Genomic DNA, 12746 nt, shown 5'->3' on the forward strand with positions numbered 1-12746 from the left:
TCAGCAGGTACAATAAACAACCACGAAGGACCCTCAGATAGTTCTCTCATCATAGTGACCTCATTCAAATGAAAAATGTCTGTGTTTTTGGTTCACTTGTACTGCAAGCAGCCAAATATAAAATCTGACAATTTACAGCCTAATAGCCTTTGCAGACCTTGGGTTATTTTTGCACTTGATGCCTGTAGAGGAGGCATGTGTTCCTCCGAATGACACTACCGACAGCCTTAATGCTCTACTGGAAAATGACTTCTTAAAAGCACGTGGAGTAATTTATTGTATTAAAAATATTAAAAAAGGTAACAAAACAGATAAAACCTTGTTGGTTTAATCTTCCCATAAAGATGTGGAAAAATAAAGTAGCTAAATCTAAATCAGAGAGTACAATGCAGTTAGTAAAAGATTAGCTATCCTCAGTTTAATCAAAAGGCTTTTTGTGTGTGAGCGTATGGGTCGGCACACATGCCATGTGCATGCATGTTTGCATATGTTTTCACTCAGCTCTATGCTGGTTCCCTCACATTGCTCAAAGATACCAGGAGGCCCAACTGAACAAAGTGACAGAACCCAGTAAGTCCAAAAACATAAAATGTTTTCAGGGTTTGCTCCCTGCCAGTGCTCTGTGTTCGCAGCGTTGCTGAAACGCTGCTGTCACTTGGCTTTTTTCCACAAGTGCTGCTGTGCAACTTTTACAAGGATCTACATAAAATAATCTACTGGTGACAGAGCTAATTAAAGCTGATGTAGTTAAAAGGAGACAAATTATAGAGTGAAATGTGACAAAGGCAGAGTTTGGAGCACAGTTTTATTACTCACCGATGCACGCGTGAACTCTGACTGATAGCTGCGTTCGAAGAATGATGCTGTGTTTCTTTCCTCGTCTACAAAGAAAAAAGACAAACAGAGATAAAGCAACACGTCAGAAGGTATTGGACCATTGTGATCATTTCAGTTTTCATGTGCGTGCCAGACATAGGTGCACATGTTGACAGGATAATGGAGCTGAAAAGCTGTTGTTAAATGGTGCAAAATGATCTTCGATCGAGCCTTTTTCAACAAGTTATTCTGTTCCGTTTCAGGCAACATTTGCAGTTTGAACACAGCAGGAAGCAGATCAGGGAAAAGGTCTTCATCAATGAAAATGAAGGATGGGAGCAACTCTGAGGTCAGCTCCACCCCCTGCGTTAATGGAGATATGCCAAGACCCTGTCACCATCCTGTCAAGAGCTCACAATGTGCGAATGAAAATCAAAAACAAAGACGACAACAATGCCCTCGAATGCTATTCAGCCCTGATAGTGAATGTGAGAGCAGTTTAGTTCCCTCGAAAGTTAATTCTCACACACTGAAGTTTGTAAACGTTGCTCTTTTAAGGATGTGCCTGGCATTAATGTATATATTTATTTAAAAGCCCATGAAATGACAAAACAATGCAGGAGTTCAACTCTCAATACTTTGCAGCTCCCATACTCGGTGTGTGGTACTCCCAGAACTAATCATTTAACGGTTTTTAATTACTTTCATTTTAAAAATAAAAAAATTATAAAGAAGGTTGGTTGATCACCCTTTTGCTTGAGGTTAGATCCTTCATTGGGCCTTTAACCTCCCAACTAGCTAAAGAAACACACAAACAAACCTAGCAGGCCAAATGTAGACAAGAGCACAGCAGGTAGAGTTGCGCAACACCCCCCTCCCCTCCCTTCCTAATTTGGCTCACTGACAAATGGGCTTTTATGCTGGCTGCATAGAGTTTGTGTGATTGTTCTGACCGGCGCAGTGCCAGCAGCAGACTGTCACTTTCAAACCGTCGGGTGTGAGCGGCTCTGACAGAAAGAGAAAAAACTCTATCGGTGCAGAAGGCAGTTCCTACTGCTGCTTCGTCACATACAAACAGAGTTGCTGCATAGCTGCTCCACAGACCCAGACAGACTGACACACTGACATTTTTCCTGCCCCAACCAGTCAGCGGGAGGCCGAGCTGATACGCGCACAAGCGCATGACATGACAGGGGAAGTCTGCTTATCCTCACTGTTTATCAAATATAATATCCAGCAACAGGCAGAGGCGACACAGGAGCAACATCTGTCAACAGGGTCCTTCGCTGCGAGATGAGACGGCAAACAGGAACTTTATCCCCTGTGATGCTGTTGAGGCAAATCGGTAACTAGACCCATTTTGTCACGAATGTCTGCTTTCTCTCCGCTTAGCTGCAACAGTATCCCTGTGCTTAACCGAGACCTGAGGCTACACAGGCCAACGTGCTCATTATCAAATTAAACAAACGTGCATGGAATATATGTGAGGTTTTCAGACCCCGACCCCCACCACCACCAATTAAACATGAAAATTGAACACTCCTGCAGACAGTGCTGCAGGCCTGTAAAAGATGGAGCCCAAACCTTCTTAAACAATGAGAACTATAAAGAATGTCAGCTAAATAACAAATTGGAGGCATGCTGGTATATAATAGTGAGCCATGAAAATCTTGTGAGCCAAATTTAAGCTTGATTCATAATATACATGAAGCTTCTGAAATAGGTGAATTACTGAATTACTACTTTTTATAATATCATGAAAGGACTGAATGCAATCTAAACCACTTACTTCCTACTTATGTCATACTTCCTGACCATTACACAAGGCAAATGGTCAAAAGTAGAGCACTTCACAATAGATTAAATGAAAACATATGGACATTGTTATTTAGTATGAACATTTATAAAAAGTAGTGCGCATTTCAAGGCACCAACCAAATGCTCATCATCATCAATTTCTCTATCAAACATAGCAAACAGGAATGCAGCTGCAGAAAGTTAACAACTGTACCTGGCAAAAAAATAAATCAATCAAAATTACAAAAATAAAACCTTACGTTATTTTCTTTCTTTTTTTTTCATCTTGATTGCCCCTTTACTGCCCCGTTGTACAGCACCCTCATAAAGCTCGGGCTTAATCCTCACACAGAGCAGCAGCAACTGGACTGGTGGATGCCTGCCAGCTCAATGCTCTCTGGCTTTATCTAAGGGAGCATTACTGGCCCTGTTTATAAAACATCACAAAATGTGTACCCACAGAAAGTGAACACACATACTTGGAATACAGTAAAGCCAGTACTTCCCCTCAAAGACCAATTAATGCCAGACAAGAAGGCCCCGCTGAGGTCTACTGACTCAGCACTTCTTGGACACCCCTGTTCGAGAAGGCTCCTGCATCCCTGCGTCTGTAGCGGGACCTCCAGTGCCCGAGTAAGCCAGGTGGGGTAAAGTTTTAAGTCTGACAATTCCTCTGGTTCTTTTCAAGTCAACTTTTTCTTCTTCAAATGAAAACCTTGTGTGCTTCAAGCATCTACGAAACAATGTCCAAGTGGGTCAGAAAAAAAGCGAAAATAAAGAAAGCAGAGCTGCCCTCGGAGACATGAAAGGATGTGATGAGAAACGCTGAATTTCTGAGGCCTTCAGAGCAAGAGCGGATAGATTTTAATATGTCTGACTTTTGAATAGTTGTCAAACACATCAGAAACACTCAATAAAACCAGCAAGAGCATTTTCAGCATATAATTGCTGGCTTTCTAACAGAAATTACATCTACTACAGCGTGAAATGCGAAAAGGTGAAAGAAAATGCTAAAAAATCCACATGCTGAATCCATTTCCAGTCAATAACAGCATTTCATGTTATCCTATAAAGACAAGCCAGGGAATATGTCTTACAATGTGTCAAGCTCGACACATAACTCAACACTATCGCACAACACTGTTTTTCCCCTAAAAGATCAAAAACAAATTTGCTACAACTTTTCTATCCATCCTGGTCATACGAGAACACGTCCCGCATACTCCACCTCCAACTACAGTGCCAAAAAACTGAGCGTGTGTGTCAATCTATCACAGCTAGAATACACATACAGACTGCCAGGAACTGTGCAGATATGCCTGAGCACGTGTCTGGACTACATGGTCAGTTTGTAACCAGAAGTGGGGTGGTATCAGTGAGGGGACAAGGGGATTTACGAGTCACAATCTTGTATAGCTGAGCTACATAACGTGGCGTGGAAGTGATTATGGCCCTTAAGCTCCCGTGACATGGATATCTCCTGGCTCTCGCAGCGTTCTGTCAGAGGATCATACTTTAATCTGATTGTAAAGACACTAGGTATGACACAGGCGCCTCAGGAATGTAACCTGTCATTAATATCAATTACAGATGGATTCAATTGCCAATGATCAGGGGAGCTCAGAACTATTGCACTACTCCCTTTTCTAGTGGTAGGTGACTTAGCTTAAAGCTAAAATAGTGAAAGCATGATGAAAGCATCATTTTCGCTTGTCAGCTGAAGTTATTGCAGGTTTATTTTGAGATAAACTTGGAAAACCCAGAAAGTAAAAAACAACCCGTTGGTTTTGTCTGGCAAGTCAGCTTTTTCTTCTTCTTCTTTAGGTTAAATGCTTGGGTGTTATGACTGCTGCTGACAGATCATACGCAGTAAAAATGAGAGCGAAAACAAAACAAAATGGAACAAGTAAGGGTGAAATCCCTCATCAGACCTTTTATTGGCTCAATAATCATCAAATCAAGAACACTGAGCAGTGGGGGGGGGGCGTAATTCTGGGCTCATCAGCACCGTAAAAAGCCAATGAGCAGCACTGCCCTATTTTTACTAAATAATTGGCTAACCACCTTCACCCCCCCCACCTCCCAACCTCCTCAGACAACGCTGTGTGGGTTTAATGACACACATCCATACCAGCTCGTGCCAGCTGGCACAACACCGGCCCATGCAGGCTCAGTCTTTGACGAGAGAAGAAGTGGACCACTTTAACCTCACAGCTCTTAATAGCCTCCAATAAGCTCCTAACAATTTCAGCTGGAACTGGGAAAGGCCAGCGCTCCCAACTTCCAACAGAAACACCAAGCCAGAGAGCAGCTTATGAATTTCAAGTTAGACAAATAAATCCATACATGTTTGTGGTCCAGCTGACCAGGAACTTTCATGCCAACCTTTGGTTTGTGATCATCTAAAGTGGGCAGTACATGAAGGATATATCAACATACTGCACAGTACATGAAAAAATGTATGGAGCCAATAAAGTAAATGGCCAAGGAAAATGTATGAACCAGAAGTTAACACAACTGTGAACCTTTTCTTCATCCAGCTCCAGGAGCTGTGTCAAGCCAAAGCAATATCTACCTACACATTACGCGGAAACAATATAGCTAAATCGTTAGCTGTGAGTTAGGAGGGTGTATACTGTGTAGCTGTCCCAGTGCTCTAAATGAGAATCAAAGTAAAGTCACAAAGAGATGTGGGTGATTACTCATGAGACATGACTAGAACACAAGTGGTTAAGATTACAACCTTGGTGCCACTCGACACAAATAGATCAATTCGTTGGAAATTCCAAGATTTTTCAGTCTACTAAAAAAAAGGGCACCAGTGTCACCACTGAACCAACTTTATAAAATCCTGCAACTGCTACTACTGCAATGTCTTTTAAAAATACAACAAACACAATCATTTTAGTGACCTGCATGCAGATAAAATACCCTTGAGAGACTCACAAAACCTATGTGAGGAAAATCAGAGTCTCTTTTTCCTAGGAGACTCTCAGGTGGGGTAAAGACTTTCCTCTCTGCTCTTTTAAGAGGGGCAAGCACAGTTCAAAATGCTGAGATTCGGAAAAGGGATCATTCATTCTAGATCCAAATAAGTATCTTAGACGAATCCCTTTAATAGTATTACATTAGGCAAATGAATATAGTAAGAAGTTTATTAATATGCATTCCCAGTGGCAAGGATTAAATACTATAGCTTTCCCCCGTTTTCCTACCTCAAATCTCTCTTCCACTAAAAAATACTCATATTGTACTGAAATATGCCTGACTGTCAAGATTTTTTTAAGTCAGACTATTGTAATCAAAAGCTTTAAAATCACTCAGTCCCAAAAAAAAAAAAAAAAGGTATTTGCACCGCTATTTGACCACAGCAACAGGAACAATCTATTCCTGGACAATCAAAATCTGGCAAGCATCGTACATTACTGTATCCACCTGCTAGACCGTGCCAGTCTCACTTTAGTTTTCAGCCTGAGTGGCTCTGGCATCAGTCTGAGCAGCACCTTTTGAAGTGCAAGGAATATTATGGCCAAGTTTTTTAACGCCAGCATCTAGTTTTATTTCAGCTTTTTAAATTCAGCACAGTGTAGAGAATGTTCTTCATTTCGGCGGCTGTGCACATTCACCGAGAGTAGAGACAGAAATGGCGGCGATTATTATCTTACCCTCCATCCTCCTGAAATCCCTCCAGTTCATCTCGCTGTTCTGCCAGCGTAGATTCCAGGTCCAAGTAGCTTCCATTATGGGACAGCTGAAGGGCACAGTCATCGGGCTAGACAGGAAAAAGGAACAGTTAACATGTAATTAAAAATGCTGTGTTAGGAGATATTTATGAGCATTTGACAGTGGAAAGATGTTTTGGGGGCTTCTGAATTGAATGACACACATCAGCTGAACAAATGGCACTGACATCCAGGGCGTTTGAATAACTATTTGTGTTTCACGCCCATGCAGGCACACAACTTTATAGCTACACACAAACGACTCGTAAGAATGTTTGATAAGTAACTTTCTTTAAATATTTTAAAAACTTTGCTGTTTTGATGGCTCCACAGACACATGCGTAGCATATTTCAGGTCTATGTCTGTTCGCCGTGAACCACAGAAAGCTCTTTTACCAGCTCCTGTCAGTGCTCTACAATGAAAAACTGTGCAAGGTTGCAGAGAAGTCATGCAGATTTGAACGAGCTTGGCAGTCTGCTGCCTCTTATCTCGCTGCTCTCCTGTCTGATAAACTATCATCACATATGATGACATTGCAGAGGAGGTATGATTTGTCTGGTCTTGAATGGTTGTCATCACCAGACTGTGGTCAAAGAGATGAAGAATGAGAGTGACTGTTCACTTGTCTGGTTGACCTCCAAATTGGAGATATTAACCTATTTATAGTCAGAGTCTGTCAGCTCCACGGGACAGCGGCTCCAACAGCGAAGCAGAGGAAAGGAAAACAAATACCATTATGGGAGGGCGAACATATGATGCGAGTGCAGAGAGTGGCACTGCTCTGCACCATCAACAATCCGAGTGTCTAAACCAACAACGATTTGTACAAATACGTTGAACTCCAGTAACCTGTCTTTTTTGTCAGCCCTCGCTTGGGCTTTGTAAAGCAACAAAGGCTATGATACCCTTCCATAAATACTACTTACATAGGCAGCCTGCAAGAATTTCTCTCTTAATGCACAACACATGTAAACATAAGTTTAGCATGCAAAACCATGTGTTTTTTAAATCGGACCAGTTATTGCCTGGTCCGATGCAGTTCAATTTCCTTCCACATATGACAGTAACTTAATTAAACGTGAAAGAACAACCCTGGGAAAGACATTACAGCTTTGATCTGTTCAGCACTCTGCATTACTGCACTACAGCACTCAAGGACTGTGTCATATTTGAGAGCTGAAACAAAACATGTGGTTGGTTGGGATAACTTTCAGTCTCTCTCCAACTCACTCTCTGGCTCGGAGCTGTCTTGTTTGCTGCCCAAACCAAACGATTATTGGGAATATAAAAAGATGTAGAAGCGGAGCCGAATATCATCTTTTAAAGGAGACATCGGGGGATGAGGTAAAGCACGGCGTCGATGCAGGAGACAGGTGAGGAGATCGTGCCCTTTCCAAGACATCTGCAAGACTTATTTGTCGATGTTCTTCAGGTGAGGCAGGCCGTGATAGAAAAAGACTTGCGAGTGAAAACAAGCACATCTATTCTGCACATAGTCGGTAGCGGGAATCAAGTGATTCTCCAGATTACAAGACAGATTCTGACCTGACAGGAAAACCAGGCATAGGGGCCCAAGTTAGGCCCATGATTTCTTCTTTTTTTTTCCTTCTTTTTTTTATGCCTATGGACTGACATGCCTTTGAAAATAAAAATGGGATAGTAATATGAAATGTTGCATGACAGAGAAGACACTTTAAATCATACTGTATGGACTGACCAGTAGCTGGGCCTTAAATAACCTGTAACACACTCAACAATCCCAGAAACAACGTATTTTTGTTGAATGTCAACTTTACGTTTCCAAATAGGGTTTCATTAATGTTTGAAAAAATACGTACTACATGACCATGAGTCAGTAGACGTTAGCCTTTTTGTCCATCCATCTATTTTCTTCCACTTATCCATTTCAGACTTACGGGGGGGCTGGAGTCTATCCCAGCTGTCATCGGGAAAAAAGTGGAACACACCTTGGACACGTCGGCAGTTCGTTACAGGGCTAACGCAGAGAGACCGACAACGATTCTCATTCACACCTGGAGAGGACTCACACAGGCACAGGGAGAAAATGCAAACTCCACCGAGATTCAAACCCTGGACCTTCTTACTGTGAGGCAACAGAGCACCAGTGTACCCGGTTTCATTTGGTTGTGTTAATCACTGAGGTGATGCATTGCACCTGCCAGTGTTTTCTTATCACTTTAACTAACCACAGCGATTAGTTAGCTGGTAAACTAGAAATTTGTATTCTGCAAGTGTAAACCCACGTGCGAAATACTTCCCATGATGCACTGAGCATTTCACCTTCACTCACTTCTTTTCCCTCTTTTGCATTTACTGTATATACCGCTTTGCATTTAACTACTAGTTATTATTAATAATTAAATGGCTCTCTTCCACAGTGTGTCTTTTGTCCTGTCTCCCACCCCTCACCCCCAAGCGCCCTGGTTCTTCCTGAGGTTTCTTCCTGTTAAAAGGGAGTTTTCCCTTCCCACTGTTGCCATGTGCTTGCTCATAGGGGGTCATCTAATTGTTGGGGTTTTCTCTCTATTATTATAGGGTCTTTACGTTACAATATAAAGCTCCTTAAGGTAACTATTCTTGTGATTTGGTGTTATATAAACAAAACTAAACTGAAATGAATTGTATAAGCTCTATAATTATGTCTGTGCAAATGCCACTAAATTATAATCCAAAAAAACCAAATACATTATTACAGGTAGGTTTATCATTTTGCTATTTTATACTGTATATATTATACTTTAAATTATACTTTACATACTAAAAAAGACGGATTAGATAACAAGACCAAACTGAATATTTGTACTCTTTCTGCTTCACTCTGTATCACAACCTGAACTGCACAAAACACTGGGCTGAATCTGCAGCTGTAACCAGTAATTAGCCAACTGTGGAACCAAGAAATGCAATTCCCCACACATGGGTTTGACTTGCAGACCAAAATCAACACAGGCAAGAAAAAAAAAAAAAAAAAAACTTGCAGTGAATTACACAAATTTGCCATTAACTAATCCCCATCTGTACACCCATCTTTTCTTCCATATAGCCACAAATCTATCCTCTAACCAGTGTCACTTTAGGCGCTCTTTATATAATCAGTGTGGATTACTTCACAGGAATTACAATGTACAACCAAGCCAGGTTGATGCACTTTAAACAGCCCTTAATCCAGGAATAAGTGCTACCAGATTATCAGAGGCAGAGACTTCTTTAGCTGTCTCCTGCCCAGGACTTGAACCCACAGTGGCCCTGTGATGGCCAAGTCCAGAGAAGCAACCACAAGCTCCTCTGCTCACACACTGAGGTCTGGCCTCTCCCTTCAACCACCATACTGTGGTCCACTGACCAGGAAGGCAGTTAAGGCAGAAAGAACTAAAAATAAACACCATGCAATTTCAAAATTAAAACTGCTATCTCACTCCAAATTTCTTTATATTCCAGATGGGAAAGACATTTGGAAAGCTAGCTGTAAGCAGCGATGAGGGGGCCAAGCAGTTCAGCGGGTCATAGCCTGCAGTTTGATCTCATTGTGTTAAAAGTGTGGCTGCAAGCACTGAAGGGAAAAACAAGTTCTCTATTATTATTTATTTATACAAACAAAAAGTGGTGCCAGCACAAGAATGACTGATTTAAAGCAAACAGATCATCAGTTTGGAAACAAATTACATTTTTTGGTTCTTGCTATTCGTCCAAATGGTAAAATGCACTCTGACCCAAAAATGGGTCAAGAGTGTTGGTGACATATGAACTCACTTCCTGTTTGGTAGCGCTAATGGAAACAGGGAATATGGTTCACTAGTAATGTGTGTTAACAGAGCTGCAACTTTGACCAGCGGAGTGATTGACATGTAGACAGGACATCCTTTTTTTTTTTAAATTTAATCACACACAGGGGCTGCCATTCACTTGACCAGCAGAAGAAGACAGAGCAGAGAAAACGGTAAAGACGTCTATATAGCAACCGCAGTGGACTACAAATCAGTTTAGACGATTAACATCTGGCCACTTTAAAAGCTTCACATTTGCTCGATAAGGTGGAGATGCAATTTGTGATATTTCTGTGAGAGCAAGTGATTTAAAACACATTACACCTGATGCATGAACACAAAACCACAACAGTAACCTTAATTTTCCTGTCCAGTCCAAGGCAATTTTTTCCGTGGATGTTTTCCTCTGAAAGGAGCTGAGACAACACTCCAAATTAAGACAACCTCAAATCTGCATGACAATGTGTAAAAGAATTCAAAGGGAGCTCTGACAGGCCTGAAGCAGGAACCTACATTTTGCAGCATTTACCATAACTTCTCATTATGGGACAAAAAAATGCAGAAAAACAACTGTCCCACAAACTGAAATTGGTAAAGTGAGAGTCCATTCTTCAAGACCTCGCTTAAATTCTGTTTTTATAAACTGATGCAAGGCCTCTGGCCAACAAAACCCCAAAATACAAAACACAGAGAGAGAAGAAAGTAAATGAAGGAGTAATGAGCTATTGATTTGCCCTGAAAAACTGAATATTTTGAATAACTCTGGCACATTTTGAAGAGCATGCCTGCTCTGTCATCTGGTGAAGACAATGCATTATTCACTAGAAAACCAAATGTCTGGGTGAGGTGGGAATTACTCCCTTTTACCGAAGCAAAAAATACCAGATTTATATTATACAAAATGGCCTTCAAGCAGAATAAAAGATACTATAAACTATTTTAAACTATGGTGTACTGTACATAAGACATACCATCACGCATAGGTGGCATTTCAAGTGAGTCTCCCACCCTCACTGAGAGTTTTCACTAGAAAAAATAAACCCTGTGCAGCTATAAAAATCAGTTTCTACAAACTGATGTTCGACTCTGTACAGCTACTTTTCCTAGTTGTCATCCCATGTATAACCCAATCCAGCACATACAACTGATCTCCACTCTGGAGAATGCCCACTGAAAATGACAGCAAAATCCCTAAAACAGCATATGTCAGCTGTTTTGATTGCCCCTGCACCACGTGTTGGCCACGTACTATTTATAACAGAATGGCCTGCACTGTAGGGACAAGACAGCCTTGCTGTATTCACAAGGTCGCACTAAAGTCTCGTTTTCAAACGTCTGATGGTGTGAATCAGGGAGCTGTTTGGTCAAACGCGGCGACGCAGTTGCGTCACCACACCTGACTGTTTTTGTTTATGAGAAGAACAAGGACTTCCCCCTCAACTTACGGCTAACCACCAATGCCCATGTGACCAAATCTCACTAACCAGGCCCTGCACAGCCAACCACAGGTACTCCCTCTCTGTCTGCTTTGCGGTCCAGCTGGTCTGCAGCTAAACTGAGACGGTGCAAAGTACATCGGCTCCTTGTTTGTGTTTTTAATTTTGCCCACTTCCTTTTCAGTGGAAAGCGTCCCCATCCCATGCTGCTGGTCAGACTGAGTAGGCTGCAGAATGAGAGCCTGGCTTGTGGTGATCCACAGCATCCTGAGGCTCCTATGACTTATCTCACCAGCTTGACTCAAACAAGATGGAGTACCACTGATCTGACAGAATGAATAAAGACCCAAATTAACTCCCCATTTATGCAACTTTCCACCCAGACTGAGATGAATGCTCAGTAAAAAGACTCAACCTCAGATGATATGGTCTCTGTGATTTGTTTAAATTTAAAGGTCAGTAGATGGGGCTTCACAAAATCTAATCAAGACGCAGAAATTTGCCAAGACATTTAACTTCTGGAGGCATCCAAAAGGAGAAAAAGAAAATGGGTTTCAGGTCTACTTTTGTCAACGACTGTCTCCAACATTTTGGATCTTGGGAAGGCCATTGTTTGCAACCAAAAAGAATGTGCACTGCTTCACCTCCTCAAAAACCAAGCAGTAAATGGAGCCTGAAAACTGAGGGTGATCAAACACAAATACCTTTCTATTTCAGACTAAAGAAAAGCTGGTTAACAGTGTCAAAATACAAAAAAAAGGGGGCTAGAAAAAAACATGTTTGATTAGGAAGACATGTTGCCAATTCAAAACCACAGATCTAATCAGGCCAAGTGGGAAATTACCCTTTTCCATCCTTCAAGAACTGACCAACTGAGCATGATTTGACCCAACCTACCTACTTTAATTCTCCACATGGGCTTCCAGTCTGTCCATTTATGACACTGCAAATAGGTCTGTTTCTGCCACAAATAAGTTGATCTTTTTCCTTTGAGGAGGTTAGATTTTCAAATCAAACAATCATTAAGGCTGCAACCACAAATGTATTTTTTGCTTATTTGTTTGCGTCTCCTCTTTACCAACCACAAACAGGATACTTTTTTCCAAACTTTGAAGGAGCACCTAAAGTCTTGGCAGTGCACAGGTGGGTAATTGATGTAAATATTAACCGATGGCAGCCCCTCCCCCAC

At 41.5% G+C, this 12746-nt stretch overlaps 1 protein-coding gene across 2 annotated transcripts in view; it reads right to left on the reverse strand.

Annotated features, from left to right (window-relative positions):
* The window catches only part of fhod3b (formin homology 2 domain containing 3b), a 91611-nt gene that overhangs the window by 78083 nt on the left and 782 nt on the right, over window positions 1-12746 (reverse strand). For both annotated transcript variants that reach the window (XM_031746213.2, XM_039619688.1), the window contains exons 2-3: window positions 6279-6385; window positions 817-881 (exon numbers count right to left, since the gene is read on the reverse strand). In XM_031746213.2, coding sequence (XP_031602073.2) covers window positions 817-881; window positions 6279-6385 — 172 coding nt within the window. The remainder of the gene's footprint in view (window positions 1-816; window positions 882-6278; window positions 6386-12746) is intronic.

This window comes from Oreochromis aureus, linkage group 11 (assembly GCF_013358895.1).
Source record: "Oreochromis aureus strain Israel breed Guangdong linkage group 11, ZZ_aureus, whole genome shotgun sequence".
Classification (NCBI taxonomy): Eukaryota; Metazoa; Chordata; class Actinopteri; order Cichliformes; family Cichlidae; genus Oreochromis; species Oreochromis aureus.